Raw genomic sequence first — 23909 nt, 5'->3', positions numbered from 1 at the left:
GAATGAGTGATTTACTAGTGTAGATTTTGTGGTTTCTATTTCAGTTAATTTAGTGTCTCTTTTCCTGGATCTTGACCACAAGCGCTATGAGAGGATGACATGATAAATGAAGTGTTAACTAGGACTATTTTTAGAAATATTTATGTAAAAAACAATTAAGACGTATAAACTGTGTTCACTTAAACAGCCAACTTAAGTTATCAGGAAAATTCACTTAATTAGAAACACCTCAATTCCAATTATGCAAGATAAATAAGCAGGTACTCAGTGAAACTACAGTTAAAATGTTATCTTGGTATGTGCAAAATCCTCTTTTTTCCCCTCATAATCAACTGAGGAAAAACCCATATATCTGTCCTGGTAAAGAGACATTTCATTTCACAGTTTTCATAAAGAAACATCAGAATGTTGTTATTTTTAAGACACTGCTGCTTAAAACAATGGTCATTATGTTGTTCTCCCAACTGCAACAACATACATCCACTATTACTCTTTGTCAGTGATACTTGTCGGGGACCAGGAGAACCATTAAAAATGGTATTTCCTTTTCCAACCATGCTGATTGCTGTGTGTGTATACAGGGCCATTTCTAGAAGGCTCCCAGCCTGGGCAACCTCTGTGGATAACTTGAAGAGGTAGCGCAGTCTGCATCTTTATAAGCCTGCTGGTATACTGTTAGAGGGAGAAATTTCAAAACCAAATTTTAATTATATTCAGAATAAAGAGCAGTGTCCCACAAAAACCCAACCTACATGAAGGGTACTGGGCTGTTCCTCCAGTTGCTCTACCAAAGGAATGGGCCTGTACATATTCACAAATAAATGCTACTGTAAGTGACAAGATATTTACTAGTCATACTCATTTTTTAATCACGCATCAAAATGGGTATATATATTTATACTTATTTACATATGCTAATGGTACTTTTTAACTACATAAAGCATCTAATATCCTCAGCTACTGAGCAAGTAATAGGCCCCAAACTTTCAAAAGCTGCAAAAGGAAATCTAGCCGTGAGTTCTGCTCTGGAGGTAAGAGTACTCAATTAAGCCAAGATGACTAGCTATTTTCTCGCTGCAAATCAGTGGTTGTTAACAGGGGTGGTATTCCTTTCTAGGAGAAGTTTTGTGGGAGGTGTTTTTGACTATCACAATAATGGGGTAACTGGTGATTAGGGGTGGGGACTGGGGATGCTAACAGCCCTGCAACGTGTAGGACCATGAGTACAACGAAGAACTGTTCCCTTCCTCCAGTGCTTTTCAATATTCCACTGGATATTCATGTAGGTAAAATATCTATTTTTTTTTTAATTATCAGAGCCTAGAACCTACGGGGCAGTTCTACTCTGTCCTATAGGGTCACTATGAGTCGGAATCTACTTGACAGCAGTAGGCTTTTTTTTTAATGTGCTATTTCAGAGAGTCAAGCCACCAATGACAATATGTCTTTGGTATTCAAATTACCAATTCTATGTGTGATGTCTGTTCAGGTCATTATGCCTTGTGTAGCTGGGAACAGATATTTATGTGTTAAAATACATAACGTTTTATTAAAAAGAATTTTACTTCTTTATATTTCAGTTAAGGCATCATATTACCTTAAGAAAACAAACTATGAGTGTAGTTATTAAGAATTGCATTTTAGGATGAAATTCAGCATAGTAAAGTTGTCACTACAAATTATTAAAAAAAAGGTGATGGGGGTGCTTGAGAATCACTGTAGCAAATCTCAATATAATCACAATGTATGATATAATAAGGACTGCTAAGTATAAATCAATCTTTTCTACTATATTTATATATATATACATTATGAAAAACCAGTAAGAGTGTTATTTTACAATATAAGAAACAACTGCGTATTTAATGCATGTGAGGAGCAACAGCAAGTTAGTTAGCTTAACTAAGTTAGCTCTTTTTGTCTCCGAAAACAATCAAAATTTAATAGTATAAAAAAGAAGGAAATAAATGCCCAGTTGGAAATACTCTACCGAATTTTCTTACCTTCCATTGCAAAGTGAGTGAATTTTTGGTCCGATTGGCTATCCTTGGTGGATTAGGTGTATCAGGTTCACAGCTCAAGGTGGTAAAGCTTTCAGCTTCTGAAGGAGTTCCTTTCATAGAATTATATTCTGCCTGGACTCTACGGTGATAAAATAAATAGTTTTACCCTGCAGAACCCTATGTTCAACATCATCATCCTTAGGTACTTGTAGGTACTCTCTAAACGTCCTATCTAGAATATATGAGTATTAGAAATAGAGCGCAGTCCTCAAAAAAGTAAAAATAGGACAGATCAGCGCTTTCATAGTTTTTTGACTGCAACTCAGAGTAAGAAATACATTTAAACTGTGGCATAATTGTGTCTATGCATGTGTGTGTGTGTATATATATATATATACGAAACAAAAATTTCCTGAAACAATACCCTTAACTAGGTGTAATATATGGATACTTTCTTTTCTATTTGACTCCATTTCACTTTCTAAAAAATGCCCAAAAATCCAAAGTTAATTTCAGGATTCACTAATGGTGCAATCTGGAGTTTGAAAAACACTAGTTTGGACAATACTGAGTTCATCCACAGAAAGAATACTTGAAGAATTAATTTAATAGTTTAATGGTAGTAATTCCAACCACAAATACTCCCTTTAAAAATGGAGATGATTAATGAAATGTCTTATATTGGGCCCCAGCTGGGGATGCCACAGTTTATTAAACTTCAGTAAATTATACTAGAAGAGAAATGGCACAGAGTAAAACAGTATCCAAAGTCACTCCAATTAAACGTTTAAAATTCTGAGCATTTCAACATCTCTTTCCAAAACAGGATGCAGTACGTGAGTACAAACCAAATATTATTTAAGATTCTGTTACGTACAAATTTCAAAAGCTTGGACAAGTTCCCAGTGGTAAATTAGGTATTGCAAACATACTACACAGATTAGTCCTACAAAGTGAATAACTCTCCACTATAATATGTGAGTTAAATTTTTTTTTTTTTTTAGGGAAAATGTTGATAAAATTATACCAACAGAAAAATCAAAGTCTATAAAGTCTATGTTTTTAATCTAAAATTAGTACTTAAATTATATTTATATTTTTAGGAAATCATTATTTTTAAAAAAGCTTATGCTACATTGTATAAAATCAACAAGTAGAATCTCCTTACTTTGCATAGTAATCTGTAGCAGGCTTGAGATCATTTACAGTGATACTTGTTTCTTCTCCACTGGGAAAGGAAAGAGGGGAGCAATTCATTGTCGATAAAAAAAGCATTTGCAGAGAAGTGTACTGGGTTATCAGTGTGAAATATATAATTTATGAATTATATATAATTGATATATTATATATATATAATTTATGAAATTATATTGCTCTTTACCAACTGTAACCTTATTCAGATTCCACTAAGATGGAATTTGTGCAATTAGGACATACGCTGAACTTAAGTACAAACCAGCATACCATGTTAAAAAAAAAAGGCACGCTAAGCAAAGCAACTGGGTAAGTCAGACCTTTTTTTTTTTTGGAATGGATTTGGGGAAGATACTTAGCTTACTGAAGAAATGGGACTGTTTCCAATTATTAAAAAATCTATTTTGCAAATGGCTAAAAAGCTAAATAAAACAACTACTGAAAATGAAACTACCAAAATTTTACATGTGATCTGCCACTATTTCATTTTATTAGAATATAACACTAAATCTTATTTAGAATGTTACAGTCTAATGAGTAGATAAGAAAAAAAGTGAATTTAAAGGAAAGCATTTCCCGTGGACACTACTGGTTTTCAAATACAACAGTACATCTTTTTAAAACAATCAGATACAATATGATACAATTATTTGAGTCTGTAGCCACAAGCCTGTCTGTTCTCTATTATTTTTTTCATGTTGTAAGTATATATATTCTTTTTAGCTCTACTCCCTATTCTATTTCCTTTGATCAAGTCTCTCTCCTCTCTACGTTATGGACTTCTTCTTTTTGCCCCTCTTGCCCCCAGCTATCCCGTTTCTCAAATCACAGAAAAGATGAGAAAACAAACATGTCCCATTGATGGAAGTACACTTTAATGAACTGGGCAGCTGCAGAGCATCCTCAGGGGCCTTAACTGGCGCAGGGTAAATGAGGTGCCTAATGTTCCTCTGTGTCCTCTGGTCAGGCTGCAAATGGAGATAAATTCTTCCTCTTAGCAAGCAGCCATATCTAAGTAGAAATGGCCATTAACACAAAAAAAATTTTTATGTTTATGTTCCTTCATCTCATATTTACCCCTTTAAAAAAACAAAACTAAACTAAACCGTTGCTGTAGAGTCGATTCCGGCTCATAGCGACCCTATAGGACAGAGCAGAACTGCTCCATAGAGTTTCCAAGGAGCGCCCGGTGGATGTGAACTGCCAACCTTTTGGTTAGTAGCCATTGCTCTTAACCAGTACACTACCAGCGTTTCCATTTACTTCTTAGGTAGGTTTATTTGTCTTTAGAGAGAGACGGAAGCAAGAAGATTTCATAACCTTATATTACTAGATGATAGGCATACCAAGGCAGTTTCACTTTCATTTCTTCCCCATATCAGATATTTTTTTAAAAAATGATACCAAGAAGGCTGTGTATCCATTGCTCATTGTTAATGATGATGACTCAACTGGTTAACCACCTCCCTCATGATCTTCCTGGTGCTTAAAGTATAACTAATAATTGCCTTTTACCCTTTATTTTTTCACAATAAGCAACTTCTATATATAAGGACAAAAAAATTATTTATTTTATAACTGTCAATCATAAATGCCACAATTTTAGCCACTCACTCTTCTCAAGACTACTTGACATGCAATCTATTTTGAACAAAGGAAAAAAATATGCTTATTAACATATCAACATAAAATGAGGAACACTGGTATTAAATTCATTTATAATAGGACATGCACGTGTACATGTAAGAATTAAAATCCAAGTCCTTATAGGAGCAATATCATACTTCATAAGGTCACAATAAGGAGTTCTCCACTTCTGCTCCTGGGTTCCATATATCACAATTTATAATCTGAGAATATGTCAGTACTGGAACATTGACCAGGGAGCCCACTGAACTGCTAAAAGCTGAATGTGCCCAATGAAAATGACTGTTTCAAGCCAGTGTTATCAGAAATGTGCACCAGCCTGCATGTGGACTATATACATTAAAATCACTATCATTGGTCAACTTAAAGATTCAAAATAAAAGCAAGAGGGAGGGAAAAATAGAACAAAATTAGTATTAAGCTCTTTGTAAGCCATTAGCTTATACAATGGGAGGGAGCAAAACAAGACAAATACTCACACATATACGCTCTTGTATTTGCCATCTTTTCCAGTACTCGAAACCAGAACTGCATAACCACAGAGCTCTGGTCCAGTAGTAGTCTCGTCTGTTTCACCGTTAATGAAGTTGGAAGGAGGTGACCAGGTGAGTACTACTGCTCTTGCCTGGATGTCTGAGGCCTGCAAAAACATAATATTTAAAAGTTTTGAAACAACTATAATGTGCACAATAAGCAGTGAAATGTCTAATGAGGATTCAAGATTAAATAAAATATACCTTCATATAGTTACTTACAATGGCTCACAAACAGAAACCTGCCCATTTATAGATAGGAAATAATATGTTGTGAAAGGATGGATGAGTTCATCAGAAGTCTGAAGACCATTTTGGGCCATTCAAAATTATTAAAGCAAACACGATAAACAGTCAAAAGACGAAATGGGAAGAGGAAAAAAAGAAAAAAACACTCATATTTGAAAGCATTAATTTTTTTCAATTTCAGAACTGTCTTACAATAATGGATAACACTATGAAGAATGGGAATTCCAGAACACTTAATTGTGCTCATGAGGAAACCAAGAGGCAGTCATTTGAATGGAACAAGGGAATATGGTTTAAAAGCAGGAAAAGTATGCGTCAGGTTTGTATCCTTTCACCACACTTTTTTAATCTGTATGCTGAGCAAATGATTTGAGAAGCTGGACTGTATGAGAAGAACACAGCACCAGGATTAGAGCAAGACTCAATAACAACCTGCATTATGCAGATGACACAACCTTGCTTGCTGAAAGGGAAAAGGACTTGAAGCACTTCCTGATAACGATTAAAGACGGCAACCTTCGGTATGGATTACACCTCAACATAGAAAACAAAAACCCTCACATCTGGACCACCTAAGCAACATCATGATAAATGGAGAAAAGATTAAAGTTGCCAAGGATTTCATTTTACTTGGATCCACAATCAATGCCCATGGAAGCAGCAGTCCAGAAATCAAATGATGTATTGCATTGAGCAAATTTGCTGCAAAAGACCTCTTCAAAGTGTTAAAAAGCAAAAGTGTTACTTTGAAGTCTAAGGTGCACCTGACCCAAGCCTTGATATTTTCAATTGCCTCATATGCAAGCGAAAGCTGGACAATGAATAAGGAAGACTGAAGAAGAAGAACTGATACCTTTGAGTTATGGTGTTGGTGAGGAATACTGAATATACCACAGACTGCCAAAAGAGTGAACAAATGTGTCTTGGGAGAAGTACTGCCAGAATGCTCCTTAGAAGCAAGGGTGGAAAGATTTTTCTCACGTACTTTGGACCTGTTATCAGGGGGGAGCAGTCCCTGGAGAAGGACATCGTGCTTGGTAATGTAGAGGGTCAGTGAAAAAGAAGACGACCCTCAACAAGATGGATTGACACTGTGGCTGCAACAATGGGCTCAAACATAGTAACAACTGTGAGGATGGCACAGAATCAGGCAGTGTTTCAATCTGTTGTACACAGGATCGCTATGAGTCAGAACCAACATGATGGGGCATAACAACAACTTATAATAGGAAAGACTAAAAAGTCAAGAGGAAAACCATCAAAGAACATGGACGGTCTAACGAAACATAAATATAAATGGACAACAGATGATGTATCACTGCGTTCGTAACTGTTGTTGTTGTTAGTTGCTGTCAAGTTGATGCCGACTCACAGCAATCCTAAGTACAACAGAAGGAAACACCACCTGGTCCTGTGCCATGCATTCATAATTAAATACGTAAATTAAAATTAGATACTACTTCTCATCCAACAGTGTGTGTTCAGGGTTTAGAGAGACGGGCCCTCTCTGAAATGTGGCTGGGAGTACAAATTGGTACAATCCTTGTATAGAGCAACCTGGAAACCATTATAAAAATTTAAAATTTATCTCCCCTTTGTTTTAGCAATTCCACTTCCGGGAATTTTTCTTTTTGGATAATATTCTGTAGATAATCTTGCATAACTGCACAAAGATACTCATTTAAGAATGTTCATTGCAGCACTGTTAATAATGGCAAAACCCTCCTGGAAAACAGGCACTGACTAGCGGTAAAAAAAAAAAAGAACTTAATATATTACAATGTAGCTGTCATAAAAGAATGAGGTCGATACATCTGCACTGACATTTAAAGATGTCCTCAACATACTGGTACTATGTAATAGCAGAAAAAGTGAAACTGCAAAGCACTATATATGGCATGTGTTAAAATTAAAATATGCAAAAAAAAGTTTGAAAATGTATTATCTAATAGGGTAATTGCTACCTTTAGATATTGTATGTGTGTGCTGGGATGTGGGAGAGTTGTAAGAGAAAGATCAGAAGGTTTTAATTGTGTTTTATACATTTCTGTACTACTGGGATAGTTTTAAGAGTATGCATTATTTTATAATACAGACTTAATTAAAAAAAGTTCAGTGATTAGATAAAGTTTAAAGTACAGATTGGTAAGATATCAGATTATATTTAGGCATTTAAGTAAAAGTTCGTTTCAACATGATTTACATTTAACTTTTGACTATCTTAGTGTTTCTAAACATAAAACAATACACATTCACAAATCACTGGGATAAAGATCACCCCTCTCTTAAATTAGGCAAAATAAGCCATCTCTACACAAATATAACTTTCTCTCCTTCTCAACTACTGCCGTTTTTACTCTGGTTCTGTTTAAAAAAAAAAAAAAAAAGTTTTTTTTTTTTTTTGTTAAGTCACAGGAAACAGTATTTTCCTGACTTATTGTAATGCCATTATTTTTACAGAAGTAACATGTGCCTTCTATGTTTCTTTGTGTGAAAATATGGTAATGTCATTAAAAAGTCTTGGTATTTTGTTTCTTGATACAATGGACTTAAGAACGATTCTTTGTATTAACTAGTGTCCATCTGGCTGTTCACCTGTAATCAAGCAGTTTAAAACAAACAAACAAACAAACAAACAAACATTAACATACAGACATGTATACCCTTAAGGGTCTCTTGATTTTATGAGATAACCATAGCTGTGTTAAACTGTGAGGAACAGTAAAGCGAACAGTACTCTGAAGGTGGGCCCGTCAATAGCATTAACTGGCATCTACTTTATAAAAAATATAGAGCTTATTTAATCAGGCTTTGCAGGTGCTCATCACATCATCCAAAGTGTGTGTGCGCGCGCGCATGCGCGTATGAAAACAAAGCCTGTAAATAGTTAGCTTGGTGATACTGAACTCAATCTTTAGAGTTTCAGTCTTCATCTATAAAATGAGTGGCTGAGTGAGACACTTTATTTACTATAATTATTCTTTACTGTAATTGTGCAAATATAGTAATTTTTTAAAAAAGTTATAATTTGGAATAATTTTAGATTTACAGAAAAAAAAGTTGGGAAGCTAGTACACAGAGTTCCTGTATACTGCTAATCCAGCTACCCCTAATGTTTACATCTTACATAACCATGTACTTTGGTTGAAAGTAAGAAATTAACACCGATAGAATACTGTAGGCTAAAGTACAGATTTCATTCGGAGTTTATCAATTTTTCCATCAATGTCCCTTTTCTGTTCTAGGATCCAATCCAGGAAACTATGCTGAATTTAGCAAATATAGTTAAAAAAGTCTCAAAACAAACGGCTAATTTCAACTTTTCCAGTTTTTACAGAGAAACTCTTAGCCTCAACCTTTTCTATTAAAAAACATTTTATGACTTGCACATAAATGTTAAGGCACAAAAAGAATAATTAGGTTAACTGTGGAAAACTATGAGAGGTTAATTTTAAATACAATTTAAGGATTTTTGAGAGAGGATATAATTTGATAGAAAAGAGATAAGTGATTACGATAAAACTGACTTATTTTCCTAAGGTTATACTCACAAGCTGATTGTGCAAGGCATGAGTATGTGTGTATTTTAAAAAGTTACACAGTAATTCCAGTCCTATGAGAACCATTGATAAAGGGGGAAAAAGAGATAGAGGATCATTAAAAGAATCATAGGAGGAAGGGAAAGACGAGTCATGTCTTAAAAGACAAGGGTTACAGAGTTTTCAAATAAGTGATCAACAGTGTCAAATACTACAGAGAGACCAAGACGACTGAACATAATAAAGTCTGAAAAATGCCTAAAGTGCTGTCTTCTGCGACTGGATACACATGAATTATAAACAGTTGTATAGGAGAAAGAGAGCTGGACTCCCAGTTACTGTGAAATTTGTGTGTGAGGACTGAGGTAGTAATTGTGGTTGAGTGGGGATGAGAAGAGTGGCTCTTAGGCATTTACAGTGAAAGAACTGATAAAGCATGGAGTTCAATTTGACCCAAGGAGAGTTAAAGGTAAAGGAGAAATTTAAGATGATATTGATATATGTATGTGATCCAGCGAAATCTGGATGGCTATGCATTTCACTGAAGGAAATATTAAAAGGAAAGAGAACACAGAGGATTCTAATCCAATAATCCAATTCCTTCTTTTTAGAGGAACAATGGAGAAGTGAAAATAGAGCAGGAAAGATTAATAATTTGCTTTTCTAGATAAAGTTCTAGTTGCTGGCAGAACATCCAAACTTGGGCATTCTCTAGAAGATTTAGTTCCAAAGGAAAAAGTGAGTTAATAACGGTTGAAAACATAGGTTTGGAAATCATCTGAAATATGTCTCCTGTTTGTAAACTACTTTAGAATTAAAATTTGCTCTTATACCCATCTCATTTTATCCTTACAACTATCCATTAAAGTAGGCAAAACAGGTCTGTCTATCTACATTTTCCCCAAGATTAAGTGGCTTGTCTGAAGACACTCAACTAGTGACTAGGACCCAATCCAGTTCTTTTCCCATCACACAATGCGCCCATCCTGAACTCATTTTTAGGCAGTAGCTGAAAACAAACATGACTGTGTAAAAATATGTATGAGTACTGACAAAGAATAATTGGTAGCAGAAGAAAATAACTATTATATAAAGTCACTGGGTTATGTACAGTCTATTTTAATTTTTGAGACAGATTGTGGCCCTTGTCAAGTAGCGATCAAAAGTATCCTTGCAAAAAAGCCGTCAGGTTAAATGAAATCTAGCTCGGAAGCTACTGTTAAAGAGTTCAAACCATACATGGGGTATGGATTTTGACAAAGGTAGCAGATATGAGAAACTAGAATATCTTTTTTCTAGATTTCTAGAAATATTAAAGTAGAAGAAACGACAATTCTTGTTGCTTGTCTGGGTACGAGGTTTAGGAAGTGAGGGGGTTATTCTAATGCTAACTCAAAGGTTGAGCCTAAGGAAACTTAGAGTCATTTAGTAGTTCTGATAACTATAAAAAGGGAAAGGGAAGGGGTAATGATTCTAAAAGTAAGACATAATAAGTAAAAGGCAAGACATGGTTAATTTTAAGCATTATTAAAGTAAAGATGTTAGTACATTTGATAGAAATGAGACTTGGAACAATTTCAAAGAAGCCCAAAAGATAAAACAAACCCTTCTAATATAATCAATTATCTCAAGCATGCAAGGATTTAAAATGCGGTTACGGTCCATTTTATGGAAGAACCAGATTCAGAAGGTTAAGTGACTAGTCCAAAGCCACTCAACCCATGAGTGCACAGCACAGACTAGAGCTGTTCTCCCTTACACACTGCACTCAAGCTTTTTGTTCCTCTTCTTTTTTTGGCTCCTCAAATGTGCCATAGCAGTGCTTTTCAAGAGCTGGTTACTCTGCTTGGAGTACTGCCTCTACACAATGCCCAACCACTACTTTTCCTTTTAATTTCAGTTAATCATCCCTTCCTTAGAGAAATTTTCCCGATATCCATGTCGAGGTTTAATCTTCCTACTATACATTCTTACTGCACTATAAGTCTTTGTTCTGGCACTTCACCATTATGATTTTACATTTATTGTATGATGCTCAGTTGGTCAGAGACCATGTCTCTTCTTTGCTTTCCATTCTATCTCTACCTTCCAAGTTTTGCAATCTTTTTTTTTTTTTTTTAACTCTTCCAGTGGCTACTCAGCGAGGGCTTCCTTGATCTCCCTGTTTAACGTAACTCTCCGCTTCCTCAGTACCTCTCATCAGATCACCCCATTCTGTAAGACCACTTTCATCATAATCACACAATTTTGTTTGTATATTTGTTATTAACTGGCATGCAGTAAGTGCTCAATAAATATTTGACTGAACTAGAATAAACTGAATCAGACTAGATGAATTACCATGCATCTTTTCAAAGAACGATGTAATGACATACGAAGACTGCTAAGGCATAGCACAGTAAGTGAAAAAAGCCAGCCACAGAACAATAGAATACGGTATGACCTCATTTTCATAAAAAGACAAAAGAAAAAAATTTATATGCAGACAGACATGCACACACAAATCAACTGAAACAGAACTGGATCGAAGTCCAAACTGTTAAAAGCGACTAAGCTGGAGAAGTGGGTAAAGGAGATTTATTTTTACTCTACATATTTCTGTACTACTTAAATCTTTTACTGTAAAAGTTCACATATTAATAAGAATATTTAGGATTCAATCTTAATCACTAGCACTTCTGATAGCTTGCTTTCAAAATGGAGTAAAGTTAAACTCTTACATAAAACAAAGAAAAAGACTAACTGAAACAATTACTATGATATTGCGGTGATTTTTCTTCAAATTTTTTCCTACTTTTCCTAAAGTCTTTTCTTTTTAAAGCTGTAATTATGGTGTACGAATACCTTAGTCTCCAGATTTTTTCCCCCTACTTCTGTCAAAAGCATCTTTGCTGCACACTTCTGCAGTTTTCATAACCGTATTTTTAATGGCTATAGCATTTCACCCAATAAAAATACCACAATTTATCTATATATCCCCTTTACTTGTTTTTACTGTTTGTTAACATTAATGCTGTAACATTTTTGCCTCTGTAGCTTTTTAGTGAGAAATGAAACCTCATAGTTTCACAGAAGTTTAATTTGTATTTATTTTGATTACCAGTGAAGAACTCTGTATGGTTTTAATGGGTTTAAAAAATTCAATTTGTATGAGCTCTTAACATTAATTTTTTGTGATATGTCATCAATATTTTTTCCTAGTAGGATGATTACCTTTATTAAAGCTATTTTAAGAACATACAAAAATTTTAACATAGCCAATGCTGCTGCCATACTATTTTCTGATTTCTTCTACTACATCTATAGCTTATAAAAAGTTGGGAAATACTAATTTTCTTCTAGTTTATAGTCTGATTTAATTTAACTCTTTCTGCATCTGGAATTGTGCATATTTTATGAGGAAATAATATAAATGGATTAAAAAAAAACTGACAATTATTTGTACCCATATTACTTATTAGACCTTTGCCTGACTCAAAGATTTGCGATGTCATTTACCATATATTAAATTCTTATATAAAAAATGCATTCTTGACTAAATATTCTGCTTTACTGATCAGTGTATTTCACCTTGAGTTAGATTTGTATTGATCTCTTTTTGACTTCCCATTCTTAATATGGAGCCCTGGTGGCATTGCGTTAAAAGTGCTTGGCTTTCTGCTTCCATAAAGATTTATAGCCTTGGAAACCCTATGGACAGTTCTACTCTGTCCTATAGAGTTGCTATCAGTTGGAATCGACTCAACTGGAGAGGGTTTGTTTTTTGTTTGGGTTATTCGTAATACATAGTTAAGTTTTAAGTAAGGCCTGAATAAAAATATATCAAAATTCTATATGAATATACTGAATAAAAACATCAAGAAAATACACAAGATACTTACCACTGGTTTGACAATGTTGGAAAGAAGTGCTTCAATTGCTTTAGTTTCTTCGTCTTTTTCTTAAAAAAAAAAAAAAAAAAAAAATCAGTATAAAAAAAATGAGCTTAAATGCAACTCCCCCACCCCAATATGTCTTCTGAACTAGGTTGGTATTTATTTTCTAGTTTTTGTTCCTAAGTTCATACATACGTAGCAGTTTGTGGCTCTTCAGCACTTTTCTGCTTTAGTGTCAATTTCCATTTTAACTAGTATTACTAATTATAACACCACTACATATATCTAAATCAGTCAGTAAGCTAATGATTCTTATTCTTACAGAAAAGTGTATTTTTATTCATAATTGTAAAAAAAAATTCTCTCTTTGGAAAGTTCTCATTTGCCAATCTTAAGCCTCTAAATGGTTAAGTCAACTGAGTATTTTGTTTCATGACCTGTCTTAATTGTGGTTTCCCAAAATGGCAGAATTGGCGTGGCCATAATTGATGGCCTCTTACGATATACCTGAAACTTCAGCTTAATTCTTCTGAAACATTAGTGCTGCCAAGGATAATCAGAAAGTCTCAAAAATATGGAAAAACAATTTTGTAAATGTTGCTAATACACAAGCTACAAGGCTGTAAAAGCATTATTTAAAATTTGTTGGTGGGGAATAGAAATTTTAAGGAAATTGAAGGTGAGAAGACTTAGGATGGCCTACATTTTGATATTTTCCTCGAAATATGTAAGCATTCTTAGTTCCTAGTCACATATTAATCAGCTGCACTCTTTGATAATTCAATAGAAGTATGAATTAGAATACCAATTTAGGTACGTATACTCAAGGACAGAGAGTTATGGTTACTGGTCTTTGTGAAATAGTATATTAATATGCTTCATAGTCATTTTTGGTGAAAATGTTTTAAAACAGCTGTAATAAAACTTACAGCCTTTTTACAAAAATGGGTATCAAAATCACTTCCTAAAATCACTGTAATACAGTATTTACTGAATTTACTGAATGTGCTACCTGATACTCTAGACTCTAAAATCAAAAGTAAATGTGATATGGTATTTAAATTGAAGTTAAATGCTCAGAAGTTAAAACAGATATAGCCAGTATTAAAAAAAATCCAACAGTATATATATATAGAAACTACAGAAAATAAGCAGTAGTAAGAGGCTTAACATTACCAGTAAGTATCTTGGTACTTATTCCACACTGAAGTGTATATGGAAGACATATTGGTAAACCAGCTTATATTTACATAGAATGATGGAACTAATAGCTGCAAAGAGTAGTACTCCAGAGTTCATACGGTGGAAGTCACAGTTAGGGGAAAGATTGATCCAAAGGAAACAAGGACTGAGTTCTTTAAGACATAAGAACTTCTGAAAGAACGGTGAACACTCTATCCTATCTACAGAGTATATAGTTAGATTGGTGAATGACACAATTAGTTGCTATGAGAATCTTTATACATAAAGAAATTGGGAGAAATAAAAGAATTTTGATAAAAACCAGTGTAACGTTATAAAAGGCCTGGAAGAAAAGGAATTTGATTCAGTCTCACCTGAGCTTTCCTATGAGATGAATTTCTTTTGGTCAGTAAAATTTATTATACAGGTGAAGTTACTAATTGAGGTTTCCCAAATAGATAAAATGAAGTTCTCTATTAATAATTTAGGTTCCCAAATTTTTTCTCACATTCTGGAAGTGTTAAGCTATTAATCTACAGTTTATCTGAAGAAATGATTGAACGTATATCTAGCAGGTTAAATGATGAAAAAGGGAGTGACTAAGGAAAAGCAAAAATAACTAGGCATTTTAAATAGCTACCTTCTATTTCTGTATCAACTTGTACACTGCCCTTCCCTCTCCCTGATTTGCTCTTTGCTGATCCGGTGTTTACGCCACTAGCATTCTGCCCTTTTGTAAGTCCATTATGCTCATTTGTGGGAGAAGGGCATGTCTGAGGTGATGATGGTGGACTGCTGATTTTATCCTTCTGTGTTCCTTGGCGGTCCTTTAGTTTTTTCTGCAAACGTTCATATGTTTTACTAGATCTTTCATCTCTAAAGTTAGACCTTCCATGTGTAGAGTGCGTATCTAGAAAGAAACAAACATTGTTACAAAGCTCACTTTTTGTAAATATGTGTATGGTATGAGAAAAGAACAGCATATAAATCTATTATTACATTATATAAGATTCATTATAAAATATTTCAAGAGAATAAATTTGTAAAACAGAGGTTTTTGTCTCCCTACCAACTGATAGACCAAGCTTTGTTCTAGATTACAGAGACATTTTCCCCCATCTTTTCCTAACTATTAATCTCCATACAAACAGCTTGGTGGTATGCTATGATTACCGTAGGTGGAGAACAAGATCTGGACTGACTTGTGTAGTTTTCTTTTATTCTTTTGTAGCCTTAACTTTTGATATCTCCTTAAACATCAAATATATGAAATAGGCAAAAAGAGAAACCATCATCTGCCTAGATTCCAACTCAAAAAAGAAATCACTCAAAAATAAAATTTTAGAAGTTAGCAAGAAAAAAAAGTGCGACTGTTTGCTAATAACAGAATCTAGGTACAAAATATTACATCTTAGATATAAACTCAAGGCTGTGATTTAGAAGAACGTCCTCATTCTAATAAAAGTCACATAGCAATATGATAGAATCAGTAGCTCCCTGGAATTTATTTTTTACTTTAAACTTAATATCTATAATGAGAAAAAAAATTTTTTAAAGCCCCAAAATTCTTATAAGAGAAAACAGCTTTAGTTTATCAGCACTTTACGCAACTAGTATAATACTCTTGAAATGAGTATTATAACCGCATGTAAAAGTAACATAAGAGTAAAAAAACAGGAACTCATACCCACATGAAAAAGACAAAATTTAGAACCCACCTCACACCATATGGAGCCCCGGTGGTACAGCAGTTAAGAGCTCAGACTGCTACCCAAAAGGTTGGCAGTTTGAATCCAGCCGGCTGCTCCTTGGAAATCCCATGGGACAGTTCTACTCTCTCCTATAAGGGTGCTATGAGTCCAAATTCACTGGACGGCAATGGGTTTGGTTTTGTTTTTTTCACACCATATAAAAAATTAACTCAAAAATGGATCAAGGGCCTACATGTTAAGAGCTAAAACTGTAAAACTCTGAGAAGGATACATAGGTGTAAATGTGCATGACCCTGAATTAGGCAATGGTTTCTTAGGTATGACACCAAAAGCACAGGCAAGAGCAGGGGAAAAAAAAAAAAAAGGCCTTGATGAAAATTTAAAACTTTTGTGGTAAGTGCTGGGCTTGTTTTGCTCTTCTTTTTCTTGCTCCATAAGCTGAAAAGTTAGGTTATTAACTTGAGATCCCTGGTTTATAACTTTTTTGGTATAATACGGCTCCGTCTTTCATCACTGACTGGGTGGCTAGTTTGTGGATTTGTGCCCTTTCCTTTACAGCACGGTGAATCATATTCACATGTTCTGACTAATGCACATTCCTCTGGATAACACTGGGTTTTAACAATACAAAATAGCAATAATGTAACATCTAGTTTTTTCTTATGATTTTCTCACATTTTTTAAAACTATGTCATAATTAGCAATAAAAAGGGAAGTATGAGACAGATTTGTAGTATAAATTCTTACTACTCATGAGTGATCCTTGGACCACTGCATGAACATCACCTGGGAACTTATTAGAAATACAGCCTCTCAAGCCCCACCCAGATCTACTGAATCAATCTGCATTTACAAAGATCCGCAGCTCATCTGTATGCAGATTAAAGTCTGAGAAATATCAGGACCAGCTGCCTTCAGGGTGTAACTGTACTCCAAAGGGTTTTCAATGGCTATTTTTCAGAGGTAGGTTGTGCCAGGCCTTTCTTCCAAGGAACCTCTGAGTGAACTCGAACCTCTAACCTTTCAGTTAGCAGCTTAGCACATTAACCTTTTGTGCCAGCCAGGGTCTCCTTGAGAATTACAGGTATAGATAATACCAAAAATTCTTGTGGGAAGTACCAGGTCTTTATTTACTATAGATTTTATCTGAACTGAGGTTCTTGGGAGGTGATGTGCTGGGTAACTGATCCGTCAGTAAGGTAGTGATATTTTTATCCATTAAAAAAACTTAAGGTCGAAAATATTATTTAAACCCCTTACAGAAAAAGGTATTTATGATAGAAAAAAAGTCTGTGAAAACATACATAAAATGTTACTAGTAGGTACTCTGAGTGGTATGTTTATGCAAAGTTTTTGCTTTATTTTACTTTAAAATTTTACCAGAATAAAGATGTGTTATTTTCACAATGGAAATAAGTTTGAAAATATATATGAATTCCAATACTTACAGGCTATTACATAAATTGAATCTTGTATTTAGAGTTACTAATTCTACAAATTTACTGAAGTATTTATTATGTGACAGACACTGTGCCAGGTGGAAGGGAAATGGTGATGAATAAAACAGATTCAGTTCTTTAAGAGTTTATAGTGAAATAAAGGAGAAAGACATACAAAAAAAAAAAAAAACCAAAATGCATTAAGTTCTATATAAGAAACAAACAGGTTTCAGTGTTTGAGAATGATAAGGCTGGGTCCGGAAAGGTCTCTTTGAAAACTGAAATAAAAGGGGAAGAACACTCTGGGCAGAGAGAACACCACCTGCTGAGGTCCTGAGGCAAGAAAGAGCTTGGAGGTTTTCAAAAGCTGAAGGGGTAAGTAGGGGCTGGGGCGTGGGACAAGGCAGTCAGGGGCCACAAGCCACAAGGCCTGGTGTCTACAGCAATGGTTTACAACCAGGGCCAATTTTGCCACGAGGGATCATTTGGCAATGTCTGGAGACACATTTGGTTGTCAAGACCAGGGAAGAGGGGTGTCTTTCACAAAAAAGAATTATCTATACCAAAATGTTAACAGCGCCGCAGTTGAGAAACCCAAGTCTAGTGGAAAGGTTTGAGATTTTACTTTAAATGCGATGAGAAGTCACTGAAATTTTTTAAGTAGGAGAATGATCTGATTTATGTTTTAAAATGATTACTCTGGCTAGAATAGAATCAGAAAACCAAATGGAAGGCTGCTGTTGCAGCTGTCCTGGCAAGAGCTGATGGTAGGCTAGACTTGAGTAGCAGTGGAGAAGAGAAGTAGATAAATTTGGAAAACTCTTGAAAATAAAATTGGTACCAATTAATGTGGGGGCTGAAGGAAGAGAAATCAAATTTGACTACTGGGTTGTTGCTTGAGCAAGTTGAGTGGATAATGGTACCGTTTGCTGAGATGAAGACAAGAGAAAAGCAGGTTCTGGGGGTCCAAAATTGAGCTTTATGTTTAGAAACGCTATGACTGAGATGCACGAGGCATGCAAGTGGAGTCATCAAGAAGGCAGAAATATAAGTCTGGGCTCAGAGGAGAGGTTTGGGTGAAGACAGAAATTTCAGAGCTGTTAGTACATATGTGGTGTTAAAGCCACTTGGAATATAACAATCTCGACTGTTCCAAGGTAGTCTTTTCTTCCCAGTGGTTATGTCATGCTGTTTTTAAAATTCCTCACAGACTCTAGCAAATTTGTGTAATGGTATCATGGCCATCAGGATTTAAGAAAGACATGATTTTACATAAATGAGATCATACAATATTTGTTTTTGTGTGTGCGTGTGGCCCATTAGTCCTTTGGACTAATCTTTCCCTTTTATCTTCGGTTTTCTTCATTCTACCATGCTCCCGAAGAAGTGAGACCAGTGCAGTATCCTAGATGGCAGATCACCAGCTTTTTTTTTTCTTTGTATATTTTTACTGTGCTTAAGTGAAAGTTTACAAATAAAGTCAGTCTCTCATACAAAACCTTATATACACCTTGCTATATACTCCTAGCTGCTCTCCCCTTAATGGGACAGCAAATTCCTTCTCTCCACCCTGTGTTTCCGTGTCCATTAGGCCAGCTTCTGTCCCCCTCAGCCTTCACATCTCCCCTCCAGCCAGGAGCTGCACACATAGTCTCATAAGATCACAGGCTTTTAAGACCCCAGACACTACTCACCAAAGTAGAGTGCAGAACATTTTCTTTATAAACTGTTATGCCAACTGAGGTAGATGTTCCCTGAGACCATGGTCCCCACAGCCTTCAGCCCAGCAGTTCGGTCCCGCAGGGAGTTTGGATGTGTCTATGAAGCTTCCATGACCTTGCCTTGTACGAGCTGTGCTGGCTTCCCCAGTATTGTGTACTGTCATAACCTTCACCAAAGTTACCAATTATCTATATTCTATTTCATGTTTTTCCTTTCCTATCTCTCCCTTCCTCATTACCATCAAAGATTGTTTCTTTTTGTGTGTAAACCTTTTCATGAGTTTTTACAGTAGTGGTCTCATATAATATTCATCATTTCGTGGTTAATTTATTTCACTCAGTATACTGTCTTTAAGCTTCATCCATACTGTAGTTATGTATCGAGACTTCATCTCTCCTACTGGCTGAGTGGTATTCCATTGTACGTATGGACCACATTTAGTTTATCCATTCAGCTGTTGATAACACTAATGTACAGAGACCAAAGTTTATTAACAGTTACCACAGACAGGAGGGAGGTGAAAAAGAAGGATTAACAATGATGGAAAAATTGCACTGATTAAGGGTAGGGTTGCAGAATCAATTATTGTAATTACTGTCAATAAGTTGTACACCTCTAAAAAGTTGAAAGGATGAAAATTGTGTGATAGATAAAATTACGACAATGACAAAAAAAAGAGAGGCTGCTGAGGCTGCTTATGTATAACCAAATACCTCATGTGATTTGGTTCCTTGGTTTGGAGGTTTAGGGTCATGGTTTCATGGGATACTTCAGATAACTGGCCTAATAATGTGGACAGTGCTTCTGTTCTACACTTCTAAGTTCACTGCATAGTGCCTGGGGTCTCAAAAGCTTGCAAGCAGCCATTCAAGGCATAACAATTGGTCTCTTTTCAGCTGGAGCAACAGAAGAAAAAGGAGTCAGGAATAGGAGGAGGATATGGAACGTGTGGTTAATTGTGTCCATGAACAACTGCCTCCTTTGTCATGAGACCAGAAGAACCAGATGGTACCCGGCTACCAATACTGAACATTTTGGTCAAAGGTTCCATAGAAGGATCCTGATCAAAAGGGAGAAAACACAGAACAAAATTCAAATTCTCATGGACTCCAGACTTTCTGGAGCTATGGAGGGTGGATGCACCCCTCAAACTACTACCCTGACATAATCTTTAAACCTTAAATCAATAATATCCCCTGAAGTCTTCTTAAAACTGAGCAATAATTTAACTAGTAAAAAAGGTCTGCCTTGAGCATTACACTCTTTTAAGATCTATTTATACGGGATCAAATTGACAACAGCAACTCGAATGATTAGACAGAAACCTTAGGGGGCAGTGAGTTTATGTTAATGAGGGAGGAACAACTCAGAAAAGGAGGTGAGAATGGTTGCACAACTCGAAGAATGTCATCAATGTCATCAAACTGTACATGCAGAAACGGTTGAACTGGTTTATGTTTTGCTGTGTATATTCTCAACAACAACAACAACAAAATAAATTTAAAACTTTTAAAGAAAAAAAAGACAGACATGACTATTCCTGGTTCAAAATTTCCTCAGAGCTGAGATCGCAGGACAGAGAAAAGACCTGATATTTGAATGCAACTCCGCTAAATATTTTGGAGTGATGTAAGTTACTTCTTCTTTGTGATTTTTTTGCTTATCTGCTTGAAGAGTGATCATGAGGATGAAATACCTAGCAGTGCTTGAACAATAAAAAATAATCATGACATAAATACTGTTGATTCTTTTATATGATGATTAAAAAAAAAAAACAGTTGCCATCAAGATGATTCAAACTCATGGTGATAGTATCTACTGTACAAGCAAAGAACATCCAACTCAATAAAACAGGATTATTTTACGATGTCTTACCCACATCTCCAAATACTTGTGAAGATGGATACTGTGGCATATACTGTGTTGCCATGTCTCCAGCTCCAGTCACTGGTGAGTACATATGGCGTGGTGGAGGGGGCATCATGGTTGGGACAGGAATGAAACCGGGCAGAGGAGGGTGTGGAGAACGGTGTAACACAGTGTGACCACCAGGATGAAACTCTGGTGCCTGGGGAACCACAACAACTCTTCGAACACCATTATCTTCAATAACCTACAAAATTAAGATCAAAAATTTCTTTTAAACAGATGTGAGCAGTTTTTTTATAAATATGTTAGATTAGACTAAGAAATTTTATACTATTAAATAAAAAAAATTTAGAGAATCAACATGAAAAGATTTTATTAAATACATTAGAGACATATGAATCAGCACTGAACAACATGAAATAGTTTTTGTTAAACAATGCAATATAAATTTGAAAACACTGAAGAGATTAGCTAAATAGTAAATAAACAAAAAATGAGCAATGACATTAGGTATTTACCCTATGTGTTAAGTAAATTTAAAAAATTTTAGTGAGGGAGTAAAAATGAAGAGACTCAAAGGAATTTTTGGTTAGGCATAACAAACCAAAATAAATAAATAAGAAAACCCAAACTGTTGCCATAGAACTGATTCCAACTCATAGTGACCCTACAGAACAGAGTAGAACTGCCTCATAGAGTTTCCAAGGAGCAGCTGGTGGATTTCAACTGCCAACTTTTTTGTTAGCAGCCGAATGCTTAACCACTGCATAACAAATAATTTCCTTTTCCATATTGTGGGGGATGTAAATAAAGAACAAGTTGTAGAAAGACCAAATAAAAATGGAAAAAAGCAAAACAAAACTCTGGATTCAGAATGAGAGAGATCGACCATGTGTAAGAGTTTCAGATACAAAATTTTTATGATTATGACCAGGATAATTTTAACAAGTGAACACTATTCTGAGGGAGACAAACACCAAATACTTATTAGCAATAAAAAATAGCAATAGGTTATGAAAAAATATTTATGGTTTTGAGGCTTAGAAATTACAGTTTTCACAGGGGTCACACTGCAGAAACAGATTTTTAAAAATGATTGATTTATTCTCCTTGAACCTCATCTGAGGTGCAAGTATTCAGAATATACATATAAGCCTAAAAGGCTGTAAGGATTTTAATCTCAAAATTAGGAATCCTTAGCTGCTCCACTAAAATATGGCCCTTACTCTTTTAGATGTAAATAATCATTAGAGAGAGATAACAAATATCTAAATAATACCTTTCCTCAGGAAACAGAAAATGATTAAAAAGTAAAGAGCTCATTTAAAGGCAAACTAGTATTTTTAGGAAGAAATTTTACTATGTTTAGGGATAGTAAATTTTATAAATTTTGTATATAAACATATGTACTTGGTAGGTACAGGCATGCTAGAATACAATCAGATAAGCCTAAATTACAATAATTTTTTAAAGAGGAACAGAGTGTTTCAGAAAGAATATAGTTGCTGCTAAAGAGCCTATTAAAGTATCTGCTATACCTTCTGCTGGAGTCCTGGTAGCACAGTGGTTAAGAGCTCAGCTGTTAACCAAAAGCTCAGCACTTCGAATCCACCAGCGGCTCCTTGGGAGCTGTATGGGGCAGTTCTATTCTGTCCTGTAAGGTTGCTATAAGTCGGAATCGACTCAATGGCAATGGGTTTTAGTTTATACCTTCTGCTATAGGTCACCATGCCCTTTCCCCATCAGTGGGAGCACCTGTGAGAGCCCTGGCTGCCTGCTCCTTGCCTCTCCTGCTGAAGAGAGCCAACTCTGCCCTTCCCCAGCCAGACAGCACGCTCTGTAACATATCAAATCGTAAATAAACAAAATAGCACCTTAATGCCTCAGAGACAGCAGACAATATCAAATTGTATAAAGAAACAAGACAAGATGGCTCACCCAAGTGACCAAAATAAAGGGGCAGAAAACCTTTCTTAGGAAGAGATGGTAATGGAGCTGCCTGATAAGGAATTCAGAAGGCTTATATATAGGGTCCTCAAAGAGATCCAGGACAGACAAAACTAAGGAAAGCACAGGCAAAACCCCAGAAGAATAAAATGGCAAATGTTATTGTTGTTAGGTGCCACAGAGGCAGGTCTGACTCACAGTGGCGCTATGCACAACAGAAGAAAACACCGCCTGGTCCTGCGCCATCCTCAGGATCATTACTGTGTTTGAGACCATTGTTGTAGCCACTGTTTCAATCCATGTCATTGACGGTCTTCCTCTTTTTTGCTGACCCTCTACCTTACCAAGCATGATGTCCTTCTCCAGGGACTGGTCCCTCCTGATAACATGTCCAAACTATGTTAGACAAAGTCTCATTATCCTTGCTTTCAAGGAGCATTCTGACTGTACTTCTTCCAAGACAGATTTGTTCATTCTTCTGGCAGTCCATTCAGTATTCTTCACCAACAGTATTATTCAAAGGCATCAATTCTTCCGTCTTCCTTATTTACTGTCCAGCTTTCCCATGCATACGAAGTGACTGAAAATATCATCGCTTGGGTCACCTGCACCTTAGTCTTCATGGTGACATCTTTGCTTTTGAACACTTTAAAAAGACCTGTTGCAGTAGATTTGCCCAATGCAATACGTTGTTTGATTTCTCGACTTCTGCTTCCATGGGCGTTGATAGCAGATCCAAGTAAAATGAACTCCTCGACAACTTCAATATTGTCTATCATGATGCTGCTAATTGGTTCAGTTATGAGGACTTTGTTTTCTTTATGTTGAGGTGTAAGCCATACTGAAGGTTGTAGTCTTTGACCTTCATCAGTAAGTGCTTCAAGCCCTCTTCACTTTCAGCAAGCAAGGTTGTGTCATCTGCACAGTGCAGGTTGTTAATGAGTCTTCCTCCAATTCTGATGCCATGTTATTCTACATACGGTCCAGTTTCTCAGATT

At 35.6% G+C, this 23909-nt stretch overlaps 1 protein-coding gene across 9 annotated transcripts in view; it reads right to left on the bottom strand.

The window, feature by feature from the left end:
- The window catches only part of FNDC3A (fibronectin type III domain containing 3A), a 232976-nt gene that overhangs the window by 47037 nt on the left and 162030 nt on the right, over positions 1-23909 (bottom strand). For 8 of the 9 annotated variants that reach the window (XM_003412622.4, XM_010592624.3, XM_064270144.1 and 5 more), the window contains 6 exons: positions 20971-21208; positions 14863-15132; positions 13047-13105; positions 5324-5484; positions 3172-3231; positions 2004-2142 (listed from right to left, as the gene is read on the bottom strand). In XM_003412622.4, the coding sequence (XP_003412670.3) occupies positions 2004-2142; positions 3172-3231; positions 5324-5484; positions 13047-13105; positions 14863-15132; positions 20971-21208 (927 nt within the window). The remainder of the gene's footprint in view (positions 1-2003; positions 2143-3171; positions 3232-5323; positions 5485-13046; positions 13106-14862; positions 15133-20970; positions 21209-23909) is intronic. The other variant, XM_064270145.1, reaches the window with a different exon arrangement.

The sequence above is a fragment of the Loxodonta africana genome, chromosome 17 (genome assembly GCF_030014295.1).
Source record: "Loxodonta africana isolate mLoxAfr1 chromosome 17, mLoxAfr1.hap2, whole genome shotgun sequence".
Classification (NCBI taxonomy): domain Eukaryota; kingdom Metazoa; phylum Chordata; class Mammalia; order Proboscidea; family Elephantidae; genus Loxodonta; species Loxodonta africana.
This window is presented reverse-complemented; position numbering and strand designations above follow the sequence as displayed.